The sequence below is a fragment of the Thunnus maccoyii genome, chromosome 12 (assembly GCF_910596095.1).
Source record: "Thunnus maccoyii chromosome 12, fThuMac1.1, whole genome shotgun sequence".
In the NCBI taxonomy this organism is placed as follows: Eukaryota; Metazoa; Chordata; class Actinopteri; order Scombriformes; family Scombridae; genus Thunnus; species Thunnus maccoyii.
Window position 1 is genome coordinate 21,134,786 of NC_056544.1, and position 24,481 is coordinate 21,159,266.

The 24,481-nt window shown below is 38.5% G+C and overlaps 1 protein-coding gene across 2 annotated transcripts; it reads right to left on the bottom strand.

Moving 5' to 3' along the window:
• Positions 1–568: 568 nt before the first annotated feature.
• Positions 569–22,589, bottom strand: arhgef18a (rho/rac guanine nucleotide exchange factor (GEF) 18a). 2 transcript variants are annotated; one of them, XM_042429328.1, is made up of 21 exons: positions 22,292–22,589; positions 13,616–13,683; positions 12,976–13,110; positions 12,442–12,548; positions 11,359–11,499; positions 10,536–10,786; positions 8,836–8,961; positions 8,534–8,651; positions 8,116–8,367; positions 6,942–7,018; positions 6,427–6,608; positions 6,066–6,118; positions 5,109–5,288; positions 4,769–4,888; positions 4,175–4,290; positions 4,021–4,083; positions 3,865–3,912; positions 3,274–3,741; positions 2,336–2,651; positions 1,999–2,103; positions 569–1,545 (listed from the first exon to the last, which is right to left on the bottom strand). In XM_042429328.1, the coding sequence occupies exons 3-21, from the start codon at positions 13,041–13,043 to the stop codon at positions 1,385–1,387; spliced, it is 2,952 nt and encodes a 983-aa protein (XP_042285262.1). In that variant the 5' UTR covers positions 13,044–13,110; positions 13,616–13,683; positions 22,292–22,589; the 3' UTR covers positions 569–1,384. The 2 variants fall into 2 exon arrangements, with proteins under 2 accessions (XP_042285262.1, XP_042285263.1); XM_042429329.1 differs by lacking the exon at positions 13,616–13,683.
• Between the last annotated feature and the right edge of the window lie 1,892 nt (positions 22,590–24,481).

Below are 24,481 nucleotides of genomic sequence, written 5' to 3' on the forward strand. Positions count from 1 at the left end.
CTTAATGCCAGTCTCAGTGTTGATTTGGGCACCTGACTGTTAGGACAGACTGGAAAACAACAAAACCCAGTGTTAAAGGCCAGATGAACGTCCATTTTATCACCAGTTTTTCCAAAAACATCAACTTACAGATAAGATGATTCTTGTGCTGGTGTTTAAAACGAGACTGTGTAACATTTAAATAAAGAAATAAAATCCTCCTCTTACAAATGAGAGGATGAATATAGTGTTTAAGCACTAAATGAACTCTTGCTTAGTTTAATACACTCATGGTTTTTGCTGTTAAAGCCTCACTTGGTCTGGTTTGATCGCTACTGTCAGCAAACTTAAGAGAGATTTGACTAAGTCAACATTAAAATCATGCTGGTCAGATGCTTATGATCTACTTGTGTTACTGTTCTGCTACATTTTAGCATTTACTATTAACATTTAACTGTCACTTTAGCAAAATAGTCTCACTTAAAAGCCATTTGTATTACAGTAATAAAACACCAGATAAAGAAGAAAACTGTAGGAAGTAAAGTGAAAAATTTTTCTTTGGCCAAAGTCACCACAAAGGAAAAACCCAGAGCTGTAAAATATTTTTATTCCATAACTCATTAGTTGGAGTTTGGAAGCTTATAAAGATGTTTTACACTCAAGCTGTTATGTTGTATTCTCATAAACGGGTCAAACAGCGTCTCAGTGTAAACTAAAACTGTGTCATGTAGCAGTGACGAGCAAAACAGGAACTGCTCGTTGTTTCTGTTACAAAGCATTTAACAAAATAATAAGATCAACAACAAAATCTAGTGTCAACACATCAAGCTACTTATGATTGATTACAACACGTACTGAGGAGCCGCAGGTCCACAGTACAAATTTCACTGTTACATGATGCATTATGAGATAAAAATTGTGCTTTATATTTCATATCTGAACATGGCTTCCTAAAACTGTTTATCATTCATTAAATTATAAGAAAGAAAGCTCCAAAGTTAAGACAGAGTGCTAAAATGGTTACAGACAACCTACTTTCATTTAAAATAAAAATTTAAAAAAGTCTTTTTGGCAAGAGCGACAATTCTTAAAAAGCTTTAGTGACCTCTAACATAATATTTTCTCCACTGTGCAAACAGGTCCAGCTTTTTGCTTTTTTTAAAAAAACGACCTCAATCATAAATGTACATATTTTTATAAAACATGTCCATCAGTATTTCTTTCACTTTTTTCAGTTCAGCAGATTCAGCTGGTTTCTCTCCAGTGATGAAGGACAGTAAAAGCGACCGAGCTCCTCGTGCTGGACACACACAGACGTCGTGAAGTCAAAGTCCTCTAACAGCTCCTCCAGTCTCTCCGTGTGTCTGAGTCTTTATGCTGGACGAGGCCCGTCTGTAGTTTGACGTTAAAGAAATATTACCTTCTCTTTTCGTTGTCTTGTTTTGAGAACTTCTTTGGGAAAAGGAGGCGGTGGAGGCGGCGGAGCCTCGCTGTTGCTCCTCTTGTGTGTGCTGAAGGACTGAGACGTTTTCATACTGTGGACAGATCCTGGTGGGATGAAGGTATCTGGAGTAGGAATGAAAAAAATGGAAATAACATGGCGTTACAGATGTTAGACCAGTAAAACATCTGCTTCCATTGTTTTTGAGCTACGCTGATGTTTACTGGCGCACAGAGGAGAAAGTGATAACGATCTTCCCATCTATGTACTCTGTAAAAGTGTTAAAGTTGTATCTGTAAGTGCATTTGTAGATACTACAGCTGCAACAATTAGTTGATTAATCAATTGGCAGAAAATTAATCAGCAACTACAGCTGCTGTTCCAGGTGGAGAAGCAGAGTAAAAACCTTCCAACCACCTCTGAAGTCTACAGGTAGGTGAGTGTTTGAGACTCCTTTAAAAAGAAAGATTTTAGGTGGAATATCATCATTTTAATTCACGTGTGTATCCTCATAAAGGGTTAAATCTGTTTATATGCAGGGTTGATGTATATAACCAGATAACCAGGACTGTCTGTACCTGACTGGTAGATTCTTTGAGGACTGGCGGTCCTTTTGGCTCGCAGACTTCCTCCTTCTTTCCCGGTCACTCGGATGGGCAGCACCTGGCTCACATCTATAGAGGCTGGATGTAGAAAGACAGGACTGCGGTCAGCGTCGGGGCTCGTATTCTAGTTTATGATCATTTCATTTTCAAAGAAGATGTGAAATTGCATGAAAACATTTGCCAGCTGTGCCCCGCCACCTGCAGCCAGAAACTTCAGACCAAGAATTACAGAAATGAAGAAGACTTTAATTAATCCTAAACCAATGTACTGAAACATGAAGAGACGGTGTTAACAGGTCTGTGTACTCACCTGCACTGTGTGTTCTCTGGTGTGATGCCTTTATCTTGACTTTCTCCTTGCTCTTGGGAAGAGTAGCCAGCTTGGTCGGGATCTGCTGCTGCACGGGAGCAGGTTTGTAGTCCTGGTTGGTGGCGCTGACGAGGTGGACGGGCAGCTCGGGTTTAGCCGGCTGAGGGCTGATACTCTCCTTGCGCGGTGGAACCTTTGGAGGAGTTTCCTCAGGATTAGAGCCCATGCTGGGCAAGACCTGGGTCTTTGGAGTTAGAGCCCTTCCTCCGTTCACGATGCTTCCCCTGAACGACTGGTAGCTGGAGAGACTTGAGCACTAGGAGGAGAGAGGAAATACATGATGATATAATGTATAATATAATGTACAATGAGTACATTATACTGATATGAACAAGTTTGAAACTCTGTTTTATATTCTTATTAATTGAAATAAGTGATTATATTCATTTAAAAATATTTGAATTAAATTGCTGTCAGTTTCTGCGCCCTGTACACTTAGCACAAACCACATAATACTTACAATTCAAACTGTTGATTCAGAGTTAAATAAACTAGTTTCAACTCTTGACTTTACCTGTGAAGATTAACTCCTAGTGCTCAGATCTTTCTTATTAAATAGATTATTAGAGTCCTAATACTCTCTGTATATTTTCTTTTATTTATTTTATCACATTTGTCTTAAAGTTCTTTAAAATACATTGTAAGTAAAACACTATTGTCAATTTCCTCATCAATCAAGATGAAATCAAGGATGAACACCAAGTTAGTTCTGATCATCTTGTTTCAGAATATTAAAACGTATCGTTATATAAAACATTCCCAGATTAGATTATAATTTGTGATGGAAAAAGATGAGGAAATCTGTCCAACACAACAATAATGATGGAAATAATACTGATAAATATTCAAGTGGATCAGATTCTTGGCCCGCTTCTCACATGTGTGGGATCATCATAGTTGGAGTACGCCTGGTTAACGAGGCTCAGGTGCTTGGTTATCTTCTCCTTCTCCTGAGTCAGACGCTCCTTGTCCTTCTCCACCGACTTTGTGGCCACCCTCAGCCGCTCCAGGTCCTGCTGGTAGTTTTCCTTCTGCCTCTCCAGCTCTGCTTTCTCCTCGTTGAGCTTCTCCTCCCACTTCCTGCATTCCTCTTCCTTCTCTTTCAGCTGAGCCTCCTGGCGCTCGATCTGGATGCTCTGCCGTTCCTTCTCCTTCCCCCAGCGCTGCTGCTCTTCACGATGCTGGGCCTGCAGCTTGTGCAAGTTGGCGAGTTCCTCCTTCTGCTTCTCCAGGTTGCGCTGCTTCTCCTGCTCGAGCAGCACGTTGCTGTGCGGACGGGCGGGCTTGCTCTTTGCCTGGAAAGTGCGCTGCAGCTCGATCTGGCTGTCCTGCTGGGCGATGATGGCCTGCAAGTTGAAGAGTGAAAAAGAAACGTTTGACCATGACAGTAATCTTAAAACACATAACCGTGTAAATAATTAGTAAACAAACTTCTGAAGTGCAGATTTCAGAGCAGTTTAGTGTCTTACTTGTAAGCTGTACAGCCGCTGTGCGAGCAGTATCACCCTGTCACACACCTACAGAGAAAAATAATAATGGACACCAAAACAATCGCAGGGACAGACATGAATATTTTGGGAAAAGCAAATAATAAGTTAATAAATAATAATAAAATAGTGTGTTACCTCTGCTTCAGGGACATATCCGGATGTTGGATTGCAGTTTGGCATCTGTATGTCGTCATCAGCCTTGAAGTGAAACAGCACAAGCGATGTAAATACTTCACATTTTTATTCGCTAGACTGAATGATGTGAGGCGTAGATCCTTGTCTCACTCACAGACTGTTCCCGGCTCTCAGAGTAGTACATTTCCTGGAGCTGAGCATCACTACTGGTGTGACCGCCATACACTGGACTGCCGTCGCTGCCGCCGGGCCTCTCATCTGCATCTTCATCTGAGGAAATAAAACCATGCACTTCCAGAATCAGTAAACACCTTCACAACAGGTTTTCTTAATTTTTACTGGTAATAATAATTACAGAATCACCAGTTTCAGCACAGTTATACTGTACAGGTGCACACAGCAGCATGGAGACTGAACTCTTAGTGTTTAGCAGTCTGGTTGAGCTTGTTGTGAGGAAAACTAGCGTAATTAAGTTTTAAAATATAGTGTTGAAACTGTAAAAATACATTATTATATTATATTCCTGATACTGCAATGATCATGATTGCATGCATCATTGCAAAAATGATTTTTTTTGTGAAATTCTCCAAGTATGCATGTCTCAAAATGCAACAATATTCCAGAAATTTCAGAGTCTGCACACCTGAAAACACGTGAGGAGGATAATGTTACATAATTAATAATAAAAAGAGATAATGCAGCAGCCATGTTAGCTTTACGGCTTATTTAGAGCAATAACGCACTGTACCTTTCATGGCGGTTGCTGTGAGGTTACTGTCAGCGACCCCAAAGGTCTCTGCTCTCCGGAGCATCTCCCCGTCATATGCTGCTCTTATTCTTAACAGCAGCAGGTTTTGCAGGTTTTCCACTGCAGACAAAAGAAAAAAAAGACAACAGCTTAATCCTGAGCTGAAAGCTGAGTATATTTCACTTTTACTTCAACGTATTTCTTCAGAATTTAAATATAACATAATTGATGATTAAGTTTTGAGTAACGCTGCATTATTAATCCAAACTTAAGAAAAAATGACTGCTGAGGTTCATTCTTGATTGCAGAGAGTAGAAACTTTTGTTGTGTCAGCTCCTACCCTCGTCGATGGCTCCTTGGAGCAGTGTCGCCCCCTGCTGGGGGTCAGTGGCGTCTCCTCGGAGCAGCAGCCCTCTGTGGGGGGTTTCCTGCCCCATCTCTGTCTCGTAAAGTGCAGCAAAGATCTGCAGCTTCTCCGTGAGGCTTTGCATTATCTGGTCATCCTTCTCCTTTAGAATATCTATACATGCAAAGAATAAACAAATAGACAAACCACATGTTTGTTAGTAAATGCTGCACAGAAAAATTTAAAAAAGATTATGAAGAAGATCGACTGGATAGTGCTAGCATGGTCTGTCCCTCATTGTGGAACTGGTGGGATAAATATGTACATTGTGGCTCCAAAACTCCAACAAGTCATTGTACTTCTGATACTTCAACAAGCTTCAAGTAAAACTATTTTAATTCAGGGCTAATTGACTTGAGTATTTCTAATGATTCCCTCTTTACATACTGGAATAAATTCATGCAAATCTTTCTTCAAAATCCTGACATTGTCTCCTCTCCTAAGTTTCCAAATATTTCCACTGAAACATCTTGAACTGGCTTTTATCAAAATCCAGCCAATAAAATACAATCAGGTTTAATCCAAACTCACATTTATCTTCACTCACAAAAAAACCCCCAAAACAAACAAACCAAAGAACAAAACTGTTTGATGTATAAATTACAGACGGTTCTTTCATTGGACTTCAAGGCTCTTAAGTACGACTTGGTGGAAACTGGCCTGCATTTGATTGTCAGCACAACTCAGTACGATACGGGAACACTAGTGGACTGTGGGTATAAAATTTGTGTCATCAGTTCACCACATGACATCCCTTATTTTCCCCACCAAAATCTTCCAGTAACTACATACTGATACATGCTTTGAGAGGAAACGCCAAAACAAAACATGACTTTATAACAAATCTGATTCTGTGGTGCTGTATGAGTTCATAGAGGTCTGCAGTCTTACCTTGATACTCTTGCAGTCTAGCAGTCTCTTCGCTGTCCTCTTCTTCTGGATAGCTGGACCACACAGACAGCTTACTCAGTAATGTCATTTTTTTGATCAGACATTAAAGTTTTTATCTCATATCTCCATATAAGAATGTTTTCTTTCTTGTGGTTCGACCAACACTTTGATTGGTGTCAAGGTATCACAAAAATGAAATGGCCAAAATGTCAACACACAACATATTTCATTAGCTAATTGGCTATTTTGGCTAATTTGGCTTCTATCAAACATTTACAGAATCATAATACAGCCAAAAAGATAGTTAAATTGCCCAATAAATAAACTGATTTTGTTCTCTTTCTTGGAGTCTTCAGCTTACCAGTTCACAGCTTCCCGTATCTGGTGCATCCAGGAGATACATTCCTCTCTGGAGCCCGTGTGGATCTCGTACATCTCCGGCATGGTGGTGGTGCACGCACAGATGAGGAACATCGCTTTGTCCTCATGAGCCACTTCCCTAACTATCAGCCTTTGAAGGGAGATCACCGATGGTTTGTTATCCTACATGAACCACCACAATAAAGCAGGCAAGATTGTAAGATTATTAACTACAAAGAAACCGGTATCTTTGAGGCATCATGGTACATCAGAGAGCTAAAACACATCATTAAATACCTTCAATATTATCTTTTCCCAGTAATCTTAAAAGTATTTGTTTTAGATTTAACATTGCTTCTGTTAATGTAAGAAAAACTGGCCCAAAGAGTGAAACATTTATGTTTAATTGATTAAGTAAGAAGAGATCGACACATTCCCAGCAAGAAGCAGAGTTTTCTATAATTTTCTCTCCATCTTCTAACAAAAATTACGTTTTAATGTTTGGGCAGAACTCACCACAGCAGCAAACACGAGCTTCTGGTCTTTCTCTTGTAGCAGGAGGAGCACGTCTGACAGCAGCACAGCGTGGATGTCTGCGGGGGGAGATTAATGCTGCTCAGCATCACAACAGCTTAAATACTTGATGTTTTTACTTCATCTTCCAGACATAAATAATGCCATAAAAATATGCTGCTGCACTGGTTCTCTGAATGCTTTTGCTTTCACAAAAGTAAATTGCCCCGAAGTTGAACCTCTTATTAAAAAGGAGACAGGTACACGATATCCCTGTAATCCTACAATAATCCGCTGGGCTGTCATTGATTTGAATCAGACTAGTGCACACACGTTTCAGTGTACGATTTGACCTCAGGTGACCCCATTAGGGCCGTTACTGCGATTTAAAAGGATAGATGGAGGTGCGCAGAAGCTTTGTGTCGTGCACAGACAGGTGACAAATTAAAGGAAAACTCTGAATGGGTGGAGAAACATAACAAATGTATCCCATCATGCTCTGCGACATGTTTAAAAAATGCCAAAAAGGCGCAGATCTCAACCAAACTGAATATCAAGGATTGGCGTGTAGGACATTGAAGCTGTTGTGATGGTTCACGGTATAAATGTATTTAATCCAAGTTCAGATACCACATTTGAAGAACCTTTCTGTAAATATCACAATGGCAATCTGACTAGGGAGTATCTACAGTAGTAACATTTCTATAACACATCCAATGCATCTCAAGTATGAATTGAATGCAGTCACATTAGCAGGAAAACAACAGCAGCACAAAGTTAATATGCAAGCAGAGTTATTAACTGTGTCCTGATCCGCATTCGTACACTGTAATAAACTGAACTGCAATAAATCATTTAAGTCATTTAATTATCATCTGTTACGCACGAGGAAATAAAAATCTGTTTAATTAACCGCAAAACTCTGTGAAGGAGCCAAGCTGTCGAGGAGGTTCTTCAGGTCAGATAAAAATGTGTTTTCATGGAAGATTTATTTTCTTTGTACTGCGGGACAAAAAAAAACAACAAAATTTTGGGATGATCAGATGGTCTGATAAATGTAGTTTTCTAATATATCTACCTAAACACTTTACATTCATACATACAAGCGAGCTAATAGCAGTTAAATTGAGGTCTTCATTCAACTTTATTGCAATGTCAAAGAAGACTCATCATTAACCTTTCTGTCTACCAGAAGACTTCCAGGTGACGGTGCCTTCACGCAGCAGCATCCTGTTGCGCTGAACGAGATCCTCCCTGCGGAACGGCCGGCCGTCCTTCAGCCGGCCCTGAGATCTCGGCTCCAGACGCAGGCAGATGTCTCTCAGACGAGTAGCTTTCTCGTATTCACAGACCTGATCGTTCACCTGGGAGATGGTGTCTTTGATCAGCGCTAAACCCCGCACCAGAGACTGGTACTCGTCTGTGTCGGCTGTAAAGAGAATTAAATATTAACCAACCAGATAGCCGACTGGATTTTGTGAAATATTCGTTTGTGAGATATCTACTAATGAGTTTAAACACTAAAAGGCTGAGCATAGGCTATAATTATCACAACTTATGGAGATGCAGGGACGCCAGGAGTGGTGAGATTTTACCTTCAGTGTTCTGAATGATTCGTTCCACCATCACGGGATATTTTGTGATGCGTTGTGTCACCAACAGAAAACACTCGGGGATTCCCAACCGTCTCACAAGGGGCAGCTGACCTATTTTCTGTTGAAAAAAGAAAAAAGAAATGTTTGCGAAAAGGTCTGTCTCTCGGATACTGGCACTGATATCTCAGACATGCACAGCACCTCCTAACTCACTGTGGTTTCTCGTCACGCAACCACAGCGCTCATTGTGTCTTGAGGGGAATCTCTTCCATGTAACTGACCTATAAGTGTGGATAACTCACCCTAATGAGGCTCTGCAGCTTCTTATTGCTCTGCAGCTGCTCTTTGTAGAAGCTGATGGCGTCATTGTGATGGCTGCAGAAAACACCGTACCATTCCTTCATTCTCTCTCCCAGCACACCTGAAAACTATCACAGCAAAAAGCACAAAACATCAAAATTATATTGTCAAAAAAAACAAAACAACTGAAGTTACTGCCAACATCTCACTGAAAATATCAGCACCATTTTATTGTATTTTTCATGGGTTTTGGAGAACATACAAGAAAGGAGAGAAAGGGAACAATGAGAGAAGGAGAGGAGAGGATCACAAAGATCCTAAACCACATTTAATCCATTATGTCATGACTTCTTGGTCCACATTTTGGGACAATTATATATCAGGACATCGCACAAACTTAAACTCATTATTCAAAATAATTTAATCATCACTTAAGAACTGAATTGAAAAGAATTTGCACGCAGTATGTTTCTGTAGGAGCTTCTTATAACCATTATAGTAACTTAATCCATACAGTTTAACCCAAATATTAACCTACATAAAAGTGGCAAGTTTGCTTCAGTTCATTTAAGGCTCCCTGTTGCTAAAACATTAGATTAAATATGTAATTTTTCAAACAGTGTAAGTCAACTGACACTAACTGATGATAAAACAGGAACACTTTATTTATGCACTTAAACCGTATCCTCCTTTGACTTGCAATTTTGATTCCTCATTCAGAGAAATTACTGACCGAAGACGTAAAAATGCTTCTCTCACATTCTCTCTTCTTGAGAACATGATGTCTATGACGCAGCATCATTCCTGGGCTGCGGGAGCAAACACACCCGTCTATACTCCCTTACAGTGTTACAGTCTTACGTTTCAGACATACCAGCCATTCCTACGGCCACCTGTACACTCACTCGGCACGTGCAGAGAGAGTGACAAGGGTGGAGAGAAGTGATGGGTACAGATATAAAGAGTGAGGTGTAGCGAAGCAGGAGAGCCTTTATTTTAGATAACTGGTGAACAAAACCTTAAACCTGCTCTTGTATGTGTGTTTTCTAGTCATAATGTAAACAATGTCAGTGCTGTATAGTTGACTGTAGCACAAAGCAGCTGGAAACAATGGTAGCAACATACCTGTCATCTGCTAATCATACCCAGTTTGACAAGTATCTCATTTTTCTTAAATGAAAAAGGTCACTCAAATATGAAAATGTTGTCATTTATTCCCATTTCTGACAGCTGAATTGCTGGTGGAGCTATTATGTCCACAGTTAGCAAAGGTACCTGTCAGAGTGTTTGATGTGGGAATGTAAACACAGCTTTTTGTGTTGACTGTGGACACGTGATGTGCGAGTGCATGCAAGTACAAATAGTTTTAGTTAAGACTTGTGTTGAATAATACTAGAAACACAGTGCATTTGGGAATCTTGCAAACAGATTAACTTCCTTTCAGTTGTTCTAGAGAACTTCTTTCTTTGTGTTTTATGTTGACTTATGTTGACTTCACTGGAATTTTGACATGAAGTTGAGTGAACAATGACATTTTCATTTGAGAGGGATGAACTTCCTTTAAATTGTGCCCTCTGCAACTTTGCATGTTTGCGGACCAAAGTGGAGGAAACTCTTAGCATTTTTCGGGCTCAATACCCAACATTAACCATCATCCCTTTCAAGCATTGAATTGATTTACATGCAATCTACTCTACCCTACCTGAGAGATGAGAACATCCCCCAGCTGTGAGATCTGGTAGCTGTTTGGGCTTCCTTCCTCCTGACTTTGGTTTTGCCGAATTTTGAGGCAGTTGAGGAAGTGCTGGTGGAGGGTGAGCAGGGCATCCACTCCGGGGAAGAGCCGCTCCAGTTTGGCTTCCTCTATCAGCAGAGACTGCCTCAGCTCGTGCATGTAGACATAGAGAAGGATTTTTAAGGTGCGTACATGGTTCATCTCCGTCTGGATCAACTCTAGGGAAGTAACAAAGAGGGATTTCTCGATCACTACACCTGAGGGGCACAATGTCAAAAGCATCTGTACACTCTACTGCTTTAACAACTATAGGTGCTCTAAATTGGACCAGTGAGGCTGCTTTAATTGTCACATGCAAAAGGTAAATAAAGTTATGCAAGCAAATAAAACTGGTCCATCGCCTCAGGCTTCCCACAGATACAAAAAAAAATGTATTCTTAGGTGAACAATTGCTGTTGTCATTAAACTTATTATCATCACAGTAGGAGTGTTAACCATCAGACGCTCTCTGGGTTAAAGAAACATCCATCATTGTTATAATTATAAGCACTGTCATCTCTGCTTCAACAGTGCAATTACTAAGCACTCTGCCATAAGTGATCAAAGGATGAATCTTCTTCAACTGGTGATTGACCTGAGAATCATCAGTCTCCATGTACGCACACACTACATGAGAGGATTCGATTTAATTTGGATTTTTGGGTGGTTAAATTTCCAGTTATTGCAAAAAAACATCTCAGACTAACACAGGTTGAGACATTGAAGCTTTAACTCAACCGGTTGAGCCTACCGTAGATGACATCCTGTCTTTTAACAGCCTCTTTGTGCAGAGTCTTCAAGTAGTTCTGGTCCACGGCGACGCTCCATGACTCCGCCTCCAGGTTCTGTGCGTCGAGCACCAGCTCATCTCGCAGCTGAGTATAATGGGCATCTGGATGACACACGCAGACAGTCATACTAGAACAATGCTTGTCCTTTGTGGTCATATGAGTGTGTATTTAAGTGATTCATTACGGATCATGTGCAGGGTTATTTTTAAAAGCATTTTTAAATGTAGCGGTCTTACTTTTGTGGCAAAAACGTTCTTTTACATGGCGCCAGGTTTTAGTCATGTCAAACTGATTCATTGCTCACAAAAATGCTGCAAGATTTAAATCTACTAGCCGAGAAGATAATTCACAGACGATCTGACTAATGTAGGTGCTTTTAACTGCGGATTTTAAGATCTGCAACATGTCATTACTGTAATACCTCTGCAGCATTAAGCACTGATCCTTCCATAAAGGATACTTATGAGAATCTCTCTCAGTGGTGTTTATTTAATCATATTTTTGTCATTAATGGGAAGATTATTTCTATTATCAACAACAATTTATTATCAATCTATCCTTTATCTTTTTTCCCCCCCAAGTTGTTTGAGGCTGTTGTATCGACATAATTTCTTTGTAAAATGTCACAATTACGACATAGTTCTTGCCCAACAGAAAGCCTTGTTGACAGACTGGTGCGTAGGTTCAAAAACTATTTGACTGTGAAGAAATCAAACAATCCCACCCGTCGTCAATCACTTGTACTCACTTCATTAACAATAACAAATATGTGAATTTTACCTGATGAAGTTTTGAGGACTGAAAAGTCACTCAAAGTGAGTGTAAGTGTGTGGGATTCTTCGGTTTCTTTGAACAATATCACACGTATTCAGCAGGAGAAGATTAAACCTCACTAAAATAATAAAGACTAGGTCATCCAAATTAAACTTCTGTACATCAAAGTTTATAAAAGCTATTTTTAACAGTGAAATCATGCTGTTGTGACAAAAAGGCACAGGGAGCTTTCAGCAGCTCCTCATTCCAGCTGACAGTGACCAGCTGACCTTCTAGGTTGACGGGCTCAGGCACGGAGGAGGCCAGCGACACAGAGTCCTCAGCAGAGAGCTTCAACCGCAGGCCTTCGATCTCATCCATCTGCGCCGGAACGGATCTAGTTGGTATGTGATGACATAAGGCTCAACAGGTAAATTAATAAGTGATGTCAGCATGAAAACATGCACACAAACACACTAACTCTGTCGCTAAATTCAGGATCGGAGCTTACATCAGATTCAGATGATTGATCTCATCTAACCAAGCGTAACACAACCATGAAGTTGAAAGGAAAAAATGTCGGTAAAAGCAAAAAAAAAAAAAAACTCTCACATGACTCAGAATCACACATGTATCAGGCCCAGAATGAACACGGAAAAAAATGTGACTTAGTTTGTATTTCAGCTGTGCACCCAAGATTGGAAAACAATCTCAGTCAAGCATGAGGAAAAACTAATTCATGATATTCTCAGTTGGTCTGTGAATGAGGCCACACAGACATACAGGTACATAACATGAGAATCTTACAATATGTGATCACCAACCTGGGACTTGTGTCGTTGGAAGAGGACGAACCAGGCTGAGCGCTGTGTTTGTTGGGGGCGACAGTCATGCCTGGACTAGGGAAGCAGCCGGGGACGCCATGGGGGACGGCGGGGGGAGAGACACCATCCCCAGAGCTGAGAGATAAGAGAGAGAAACACACAGAGAGACAAATACTGAGTCAGGTCTGATGACAGAAACGTTAATAAAGTGAGTGCAAGTGATCAACAGCGTGCAGGATTTGTTGGTCCTGTCATGATCGCATCATGCTGAAATAAGGTTGTATATAACCTATAGGGTTATAATAAAACACAATATTGATTGATTCTTATAGGTTGATAAGAATATTTTCTGATATCACTATGTTTATCACAACATAAATGTATTTAAAATCAGATAGGATAATCAAATGACATCACAGCACTATTTTAATGTAAAAAAACATAACCTATAATCCGGGTTTTATTAATTTTTTATGTACAATAAGCTTAGAATCATTAATTCTGACAATATGATCATATCATCACAGTACTAGCTCACTGAAAGTCAATATTTTTTATATTGCCAAGGTCTACATTAAATGCAATGAAGATTTCAAGGATTAAGAGTTTATTATTCAGCAGGAAATGCAAATAAATGTACCTTTATATTGTTACTGAAAGTCCTTTGCTCCACTTTGCTGAATCACAAGCCCTCAAACCGACAGACACCTACAAAATAAGTGGAGAAAAACGTTTGATGGGTGCTGAATCTAAACAACAGGCTGTTGCAGAACTAATCTAGCCCTGTGGAAAGGGAACTGGTTTGGCAAACTGCAACAGCTCAGCTCAAGTCAGACCAGCTCTCGGGCAAAAACACAACAGAAAACTTGAGAACACAGAGCTGCACTGTTACATTATTACAGTGGCACAGGTACAGTAGCTGTTGTTTGCACATACACGGATCAACATATCCTTTTCTACTTTAAAAAGATGTTACATGACGTACGTATCGCCCTGCTCTTACCTGCTCAGCACTTTCCCCTCGACTATGAGATACACATCTCTGCAGGGCGGGGTGTGAAAAACGCTCGTTGTGGTTCTTAAAAGAACTCAAAAGCCAATCATAGCTGTGTCTGTGACAGAAGATAACTAACCTTATTTGAATATATTTCTGATTTATTGTTTTCTGTGTTATGTATCCCACAGTTTCCTCATGACACTGGAATAAATCACAGAAAAAAATCCTGTTAAACCAGTGGATAAAACAACTGACATTGAATGCTCTTGGGTCACAGTCTGGTTGAAATTGAATGCAGTTTCAACGCAGCGGGCCACAGTGACCCTGCTGGCTGTGTCTATGTGCGTCTGTACTGTATGTGTGTGTGCTCGAATATGCTAATAAGGCCTTGAGGGTCAATGAGGACCCTGATTCAAAAGCAGCTGTAGCAAAGCTTGTGACAGATCAGACAGAGGGAGGAAAACAGCTCTTTACTGGGGTGGTAACATGAATCATACTGAGCAAATACATGTTTAAACCTAAAGGGACACGAGGTATAAACATCAAAAATAGCCGCAACAGCTTAAAAAGTCCACTTGTTTTCTAGCTACAGACTGTATTCTAATTGTATCTAAGCTTATTAGTTTCACAGACAACATTTTAGAGGTGAAGTTATTGAAAGGCAGACACACCCAAAATACACATTACTGTTTGTCAAAAGAGTTGAGACACACAGGAGCTCTCCTGCTAGTCTCTGGCTCAACTGTTAAGACACACACAGACACTTCAGGCAGATCAAGAGCAAAAACCTCATCAGAAGTTTCTGTAGCACATTACACACAACAGGATTAAAAACACAGTTTTGTGTGTGTGTGTGTATATATATACATACACACACACACACACACACACACAACAAAATAGAGTAAATATACACACACATATATATATATATATATATATATATATATATATATATATATATATATATGTATATGGCTAGAAATGCCTAATTGAGGTCTTTTACCCAAAAATGGTCTGCGAAAGCGGTGCCACTCTGAGCTTTTGCTTTTTGAGAAACCAAACTAAACACAAAGCAAACTAAAAATCTGAAGATTGAAACTGCAAATGTTTGAAAATGGCTCCTACTTCTCCCTCTCAGAGGAAAATGTTTTTCATATGACTCCCTGAACAGTATTTTGTTTGCAGATCTCTTGCATAACAAAGGAGATTCAAAGCAGTAAGCTAACAGCTAACAGCTACGCATCAATTAACTTCCTCAAGGACACCGAGCAGGTGGATGCTCAGTGAAACGAGACTTTAACTCAGGTTGAACTCTGGGTTGAAGCCAAAGTCTCTCAATGCTGAGAAAAGAAGCTCTGTAAAGTGGGATGTCACATAAATTATATATTAAAAAAACTACCAAATAGCTGAAAAATATCTCTGCACACCTAAATGTTCGAGTTATTATCTTGACATGGGGAATATTGTCTGAGAAACAAAATACTGTTAAAAAATTTAATATTAAAGACATGACGGCCTGCAGGAGCTTTAACAAAAGTCAAGATGTGTGATGTGTGTAGGGAACCAGTTCATATCTCAGTTATTTAGATACTAAACAAAATAAATAATGTGTCACAACGTCCAAATTTATATTATAATATTTAGCCACAGAATCCATATGATTTTATTCCCCACTCATTAATGAGTGCAAAAATAATTGATTAGTGGATCACACACACAAAAAAAGGCAACTTTTATAACTGATTAATTAACTGATTAATTGTTAGTTATATAAAACTGCCAAACATTTGCTGGTTCCAGCTTTTTAAAATGTGAGGATTTGCTGTTTTTGGGTGCGTTTACACCTGTATTTAGAGCTGTCCACTTGTTGATCGGATCACCAAAGACGGATGTTAATACCAGGTGTAAACAGGGCCTCAGTCAGACAAAACAAACAATTCCCCCCTTAGAAACTGTGATGGCCATTTTTCACAATTTTCTGCCATTTTATAGACCAAACAAATAATCAGTTACTTGTAAAAATAACCATTAGTTGCAGCCCAAATCTAATCTTGATATTGTGTAGATCTCTCTACTCCTTCACCCCCCAATACATGATTGTTTCAGAGCAACGTTTGCTACATTACAGATGTCAACACCACTTTCTTAAGCATTTTTTCTCAGGGCCTCGCCTCATTCTACTTTCTTTAAAGTCCTGTTTGTAATCCTCCTGATATGTTATTAGCCATATTGTGGCTGCATGGCTCAGTCCCTCCTTGTGAGCTGCAGCCACACCTCAAATGATTCAAGCACACTGGGCGGTAAGGAAACACAGCAGCATGAAATACAGGTCATTCCCTGCAAGAGACAAAACAAGACCAGCGAGTCTGCCAAGTATCCTGCAGAGGACAGAAAGACGGGGGAAACTAGAAATACCGCCTCAAGGTTGAACGCCTCCAACAACCAGTCAAGTTGCAGTTTACATCCATGTTTGTTCAGACTCATAATATTTATAGTGAAGACTTTGAAGGAATTTAATAAAATGTATTAAGTGTATTTTCCTTCTATGTGATCACATATTTGGCCGATAAAGCTGATTCTGATGGAAGACAAAGTTGGAGCCGTGACAGTAGACAAAGCTTCAGATACCGGATGCTGCTGCCAAGAAGCTACAAATTCTAAAACATCTTCGACCCGTCAGCTCGGAAGATCTAAATCACTACAGTTTCAAGGTGGGCACCGAGATTAGTGTCACCGATTCAGTATCCGACCAAATGTGAAATATGGTCACAATCTCCCCTTCTGTTCCTGAGTTATAGCGTTGAATAAAGGCCAGAAAGAGTGTTTTTGTAGAACATTAAGATGTCACAGTGAAGTTGACCTTTGACCTGCTGGATTCAAAATGACATCACTTCATCATTTTATCCTGTTAAGACATTTGTGTGAAACTTTGTCATAATTAGCGTATGAATTCTTGGATTATGGCCAAGAATGTGTTTCTTGAGGTCAAAGTGACCTTTGACCTTTGGCCACCAAATTCTAATCAGTTCATCCTTGAGTCCAAGTGGGCGTTTGTGACAAATTTAAAGAAATTCCCTAAAGATGTTCCTGAGATATCGCGTTCATGAGAATATGCCGGACAGATGGACAACCTGAAAACACAATGTCTCCGCCACAGCTGACACCAGTGTTACAAATCAACTAGTTTTCTTGTTGACTGGTTACCTTTGTTTGTAAAAGTCGGAAGTTTCTCATGTTGACAGCATATTTTCCGATCATGGAGACGAAACGTTGCTCACCTTGCAAATGTCTGATTATGATTTTACATTCCTTTAGATTTAACACCTGGTATCAAAACCCGGGTGAGGAGTTTTTATTATGAAGAAAATACATCAAAATATGGTTAAGGATATTTCTGTTCGGACAATTTCATTGAACTCCATAAACCATCAATAAACTGTATTAATCAGATGGATAATCTAGTCTACGAAATTATGAGTGATATAAAATCATAATCAGGCGTTTGCAAGGTCAGCTACGTTTCCTCTCCATGATCGGAATATCTGCGGTCGCCATGACAAACTCCCGACGTTTACAAACAAAGGTCACCAGTTAACAGGAAAACCAGTTGATTTGCAATACCGGCATGGAGGCATGAAAACTGCTACATGTTGTGTTTGTGAAAACTAGTTTCACTCAGACTGACACGGGAGCTTAACGTTACAACACCGTAACAACAGAACAAGTGATTACAACAAGTGAGAGGTGCTGAAGTTGCGTGATGACAAAACAAGTGAAAGGTCTTCTCCCGACCAGACCATCGATGGTTAACAGCCGTGAAACTATTACCATGATCCTGAGGAGGCCATAACAGCTGACAAAGAAACCAGTGATCCGTGTCGCTCTTGTTCCTAATAAACCCTGGAGGCTGCACTTGTTTCACATCATCACAGAGGTTTAATGTGTCAAAAACAACAACAAAAAAAACCACTAAATGATAGTGAAATGTCCCCTCTTCACTGCAACAGGTCCGTTCGCACTTTCCATGTTGTCTTCACTCACAGATTACTCATTAACTGGTAGTTACTGGCTGCCATGTTTAGTGTAGTGTGTAATAAACACATACCAAAGTGTTTCTGTCAGTATGAACAGGTGAATTCTGCCCTTACTAGGCTCTCAGTCTGAGGGAAAGGTGACGTATGTGTGTGTCTGTAAACGCATCGTGAGCTCCAGATACGCTACGTTACTTCCTAACTATCAAATATATGAGACCACCGGGGACTGGCTGGAAAATGTGGTCATTTTAATGATCGGCTGGCTTGAGGGTCTTTCACCTACACAGCTAAAAGACAACACCAGTGTGTTTGCAAATTTAAGCTGCTTGATCACAATTCATGAACATTTTATGTTTTTGTTGAGCATTTTCAAATCTATGCTATAAAGTTTTCTACCGTTCCAGTTATTGTTTCCATTCATTTCTGTCCATATGAAAATTAATTTGTAAAACTCTTCAAATTCAAGTTGTGTAATAATCCACCACACTGAACTACGGCTGCAACTAATGATTATTTTCATTAGCGATTAATCTGCTGATGATAAGTCATCAAATATCTCTTTTTTGTCTGAGCGGCAGTTCAAAATCTCAAAATTTTAAGTTTACTATAATGTAAGAGGAGGGAAAGCAGCAAATTCTTCATCAAATCAAGCATTTTTGTTTTAAATATGAAAATCTATTATCAAATAATAGTAGATTAATTTTCTGTCAATCAACTAATTGATCAATCAACTACACTGAACATTGAGTTTGCAGTATTTGTTGTTATTCTGACATTATGACTGAGTGGTAACGATGCAGTTTAAGTACTGCAAACACTCGTAACTATAATGTAATTTAACATAAGTAAACACAGACTTGATGTCCACTGTGATGGACTACAGCACGTCTGAAGTGACCACAAATACGTAATTTTAATATTGTATAAAAATGAATGAAAACCAAACTTGCTAAAATAAAACAGCATGGTTTGTAAATTGGTGAGCTGCCATTTATCCATTGTGACTTGTGGTAAATGGGCTAAAACATAGAAAACCACTGGTGTGGTTGTGGTGTAACGTGATGCCTCCTGGTTACTCAGAAGTTGTTTAATATATTTCAACATATGTATCAATGTTTTATGTCACATTTTAGAACATTTAGAGTTTCTCTGCACCCCACATGGTTAGCAGAGAGATTAGAAATCAAATATATTGTTAGTTTTAAAAAGTTAAGAATACTTCACCTGTATATGGTCAATCATGGCATGTCCATAAATTCACAGGACAATTAGAGCTGTAACGATTACTTGACTAGTCAAAGACAATTAACTGACGATTAAAAACGACGAAAAAAAAATGTAATAATCAAAGTCACGTTTTAATCAACCAAAAACAACAACAACAAAAAAGGTTTCCAGCCTCTTAAATGTGAATATTTGCTGTATTTTTTTGCCACATATGATAATAAACTGAGTATCTTTGTGTTTTGGACGTTTAGTTGGACAAAACAAACAATTTGAAAATGTCACAGCTAGTGCCGTGGAAAAATTTCCGACATTTCATTGACCAGATTATTTAACAATTAGTCAAGAAATTTGCAGATTATGGGTGATAATCGTCAGTTGCAGCCCCAATGAAAAATGACAACTGATTGCTTTGAGTTTTAAGACTCTTTTAGGACCTTTCAAGAAAAGGTTGAAGAAATGTTTATTAATGTCAACTGACACAAAACTTAATTAACACTAGTAATCATGCAGAGCCCACTGAATCAATTTATATGTAAGATCCATTCCTGTGTCTTTCAAATAAGTCTCAGAATATTGTCGTTTGTGAAGTTAACACTGAATGAACTGAATCCTGAAAGATTTAGACAAAAATGTGTTTGTTTTTGTATCCGTCCTTAGTTAACTTTATGTCTGCTGGTGTAAATTAGATGCAGATATCGAGCCTCATCATCCTGCTTTTAGAAGATGTCATTTTTCTTCTATTTCTTGTACAGACTTCAGTATAATTTATCCATTTATGACAGCAAGCAAAGATAGATGACTAAACTTTCAGCGATTACACCCCCAACTGACATTTAAACTCATTTTAATGTTTTCACTTACACTTCAAACCCAAAAAAACCCAACTTCCTCTATTCATAAACAGTTTACACAGCTGCTATCACTGATTACACGTCTCCTGACATCTTCTTTCAGTTTATACAGTTGAACAAACACTTCCAGCTCTATTTTAGTTTCTGTATTTTCACTGCTACTCTGACTTTAACTTCAGTTTTTCAGGATTTCAGCTATTTCAAGGTTTGAGCAGCACAGGGGGGGATTTAGTGATTTGGGGGCCCCATGTAGACAAACTCTGTTTTGCTTTATTTTCAGCCTTTCTCTAAGTAAATGTTGGTACTTGAAGTTTTAGAAGAAGTACTTAAAACTTTTATCCCAAGTAATACTATTAATAACGCACAGTAAAAATACTGTAAAAGTCCTGCATTCAAATTTTTTACTTGGAGGTGAAGAGTGAAAGATTATTATTAGCACAATGTACTTAACTTGGGGTGAAGATAAAGGTTTTAATTCTTATATAATGCTGGATAGTTTAATCAATAATAATGCATCGTATTTTATTTGTTATATTTTATGAGTCAAATCTGAATCTGCAGCGTAACATTTATCTGTCAGGTAAATGTAGTGGTACTAGGCCCTAAAATTATATCACAATACTTCAGACTATTTCTGCAATGATGATATTCTTCACAATGTCAAAACACTCTTCGCAGGATTTTTGGCTCTCTTCATACTCAATGAGATGCTTCTGCTTGAGGTGGTGCCTCCTTTTATTGTTACAGTCTTCTTGTGCTTCTTACATAATAGCGTGTTTTGTTGTACAAACTACTTCCACACTACTGAAGTCGCTCCCCTTTTTGGAACTAACTCCTCTGCCGCAGAGCCGGTGGCTATGGTACTTTAGCTTTCGGCCATGCTTGTTGTTGCTGTTTGTAGCGGTACGATGTCATTACGTCAACAAATAGGAATATTGCCATTATCACCATATGATTTTTTTTGTCATATTAAAAATTATACTGATATTATTGTGAACGATACAATATGGCACATCCCTAAGTGGTACAATGTTTTCCTCTGAAGTAGAAGTAGAAGTGCTTTGGGGGCTTTTTGTAAGTTATTTCAGGTTACAATGAGTTAGAATAGTAAAATAATTCACCATTTTTCATATCTAAACATCAAACAATCTATAGCTTGTTTGGGGCCCTTTTAATTGGGGGCCCCAGGCAGTTGCCCTTCACTAATAGTACAGTCAGCCCCTGGATACAATGTACAATGTAATAATTTCTGGTTTTAAATGTTTTTTGTCAACTTTTTTTTAATATTGTTGCAGTTTTAACGGTTAAAGTTTTCATATCTTTCCGCGTATATCATACCTTAACGCTCTATTTTTTGTGACATTGTCTATTTTAACCATAACCGCAGTTTTAACGGTTAACGTTTACATATCAATCCGCGTGTAACGTTTCACTGTCAATCACCTGACACTGAGGTGGAAAACTGCCAAGAAGTTTAATAGTTCCCTAAAAGACAAGTCGTCCCAAAAAACTTAAAACCCCATGACTTATCATTTAGGACGGTTTAGCACATCGTTAATTAAATATTAAAGAGAGGGACAGAGTAGGTTTGATATGAACATTTAGGTTTGAGTTATCCAGCGGAAGGGGAATGTGAGGAATGCCAAGGTGCAGAGTTATTGAGCTGGATGCATTCCTATTGAAAAAAAGGTGTCAGATTAAATCAACAGACAGGTGCTTTGGAGTTTCAGGGGAGAAAACAAACAGGTGTTAAGTCAAGAGTGAAGGCAGGAGTGGCTGCAGGTGACTTCGCTACCTCACCTCTGTAAGCTACTGTTAGGTATGTGTAGGTGTAAATTAAGCTAGTTAACTAGTAACTTACGCCAAGTTAGCAAACAACGAAAATGATAGTAACGTTAGCGCTAACTTGTACTAATGACACTGTCAAGTATCAAACTCAAAAAAAAAAAAAACGTCTGTCAAGTTTTGCAGCTTATGTCGCGTTAAAACAGGTCAATTAACGTTAGTTTTCCACTGTTTTTATGGTCGCGACGTGTCTTAAAGTTAGCGTTGGTTAGTGTTACACTAGCTAGTTTAGCTCTATAACGTTTACCTTCCCACTATTCACGCCACCTTTGGTCGTTTATCAACATGTCTGTCGTCTCTGCGCTTTCTTTTAGCTGCAAGCATTTAGTTCAAGCAACCCAACTACGGTTTTATCTTACCCGGTGTTGAAGTAAAGCAGCAGCACAGCAAACCGAAAGCCAGAGGTGACTTTGTTTATTCCCAGGAAAAGGAAAGAGGAGGTAAGTTATGTCTTGTCAACAACTCCCAGTAAAAGCAGACCCAGTGGTGACACCTGCAGCTTCAGGAAGAGCAAGTGTAAAAATGAGGTGGAAAAAAAGAGGAGCTGAGAGGAAGGAGGGAGGTGTTTAAAAAGAAATCCCAACCTCCTCTGGATGAGCCCTCCTTCCGTCTCCGAGCATTGTGGGAATCATTTAGTTCAGTGAAACAAGACTGACTGATCCTTACTGACTCTGAGTACATGAACAGTGGTGGAAAATAATATTACATTTACTCAAGTACTAGACTTAAGTACAATTTTGAGATACTTGTACTTAACTTGAGTGTTTCCATTTGATGCTACCTTATACTTCCACTCCACTACATGTCAGAGGGAAATATTGTAATTTCTACTCCACTACATTTATTTAACAGCTTTGGTTACTTTTCAGATGAAGATTTGACACTGAGTGGTTTCCAACCTTTTTGACTTTTGACATCTTACATAAAGCAGTGTGTAGTCAGGGTCGCCTTTCAGATGTCTATGAGTTGTTAACAGCTCCACCAAATCGTGATTTTTCCCTCTAAACTTCTCACATGGTTTCATTTCAATAAATGTTCAAATGATCCAATATTTCACTAAAAATCAAAGATTAGAGAAAAAGTCCAAAAACTGAAAACAGATTTGTGTATCAGAACTTTGTTTTTTCTTCTTTCCTCTCCCATGAATCATCTCACGACCCCTCAGATTTATCTGGTGACCCTTTGGAGGGGCCTGACCCCTAGGTTGGGAACCACTGGACTAAACTAGCTAACTGTATATAAAGTAGTTGAAACTAACTCCACCTCCAGCAGCTACAACAGTAACATGCTGCTTACACACTGATGCTTCAGTATTGATAATCTAATGATGTCATATATAATAATATAACAGTCAGAGGGACGAAATGAGTACTTTTACTGCAATACTTTAAGTACATTTTGCTGCTAATACTTATGTACTTATACTTAAGTGGGATTTTTCATGCAGGACTGTTACTTAGAATGGAGTATTTTTACACTGCTGTATTGGTACTTTTACTTCAGTAAAGGATCTGAATACTGTGTCCCTGCATACTTCCTTCTCTGCATGAAACAAAGACGCATACTGGAGGCAAGAGGGGTGAAAACCAGCTGGTGTGAAAATTGAGATGCTGTTTATTTTTGGTAAAAAGCTTTGTTTTTTTTTTTTTTATGAAGGCAGCTTTGAAGATTAGGTAGTAGTTGTAGTCAAGCATTTTTAATAATTTTATTATCACCAGACATGAGTCAGGAGGATTTATTGAGCATTAAATTAACTGACAGTTGACAGTTTTATCCTTTTTAAAAATCTTATTAATCTTATTTTATTGTTGAGTATTTTATTCCGTTTCTTTCTCTGTATTTTTTGTGGCCTGATTTGACTTAATTTGAATGTGCTGAAGTGTTTATCTTGATTTTAAAGCACTTTGTAACAGTTAACATATAAGGTTTATCATTATTATGAACAAACTGAGCTTTCAAAATTCTTACCAAGCTCTCATAATAATATTAAATCTATAATGATGATCTAAAGTGAATAAATAAGAAAGTGAGTATCTCATAATTTTGACTAAATGAGTATTTCCATTTATTTATTTTTTTATTTTTGTGGCAGAAATGGGCTAAAGGGTATTTAGTGTATTTAGAAAACTACTGGTCATATATATATATATATATATGTGTGTGTGTGTGTGTGTGTGTGTGTGTAAAAAAAATAATAGAGCTAACTACTAAAAACTTAAAGGTAATTTCATAACTGGATCAGTCTCTATACTTCAATGACTTTTACCTCCTTTACTTTGTCTGTGAGACAGTTGGGTTAAATATGGAGAGATATAATCCCACTTGTCCACACATTAAGTAGAATTTAAGATAATTCAATAGGTGCAAATTTTAATTTGAGGCTGCAAATAATATTTATTTTCATTATCAATTGATCTAACAATTATTGTTTTTTGATTAATCATCAGTCTACAAAGTCTATAAGTTAATAAAATGTCAAAAAATATTAAAAGCAGAGCAGAATGTGACATTTTCATATTATTTGTTTTGTCCAACCTGCAGTCAAAAGA

Bases quoted from the DNA above. Each gene is read 5' to 3' on its own strand.
- arhgef18a (XM_042429329.1), bottom strand. From the start codon at position 13,043: ATGACTGTCGCCCCCAACAAACACAGCGCTCAGCCTGGTTCGTCCTCT. The intron at 12,549-12,975 runs GTTGGTGATCAC...CATACCAACTAG, and splicing joins TCCAACGACACAAGTCCCAG to ATCCGTTCCGGCGCAGATGG. The intron at 3,913-4,020 runs GTAACACACTAT...TTTTCTCTGTAG, and splicing joins GATATGTCCCTGAAGCAGAG to GTGTGTGACAGGGTGATACT.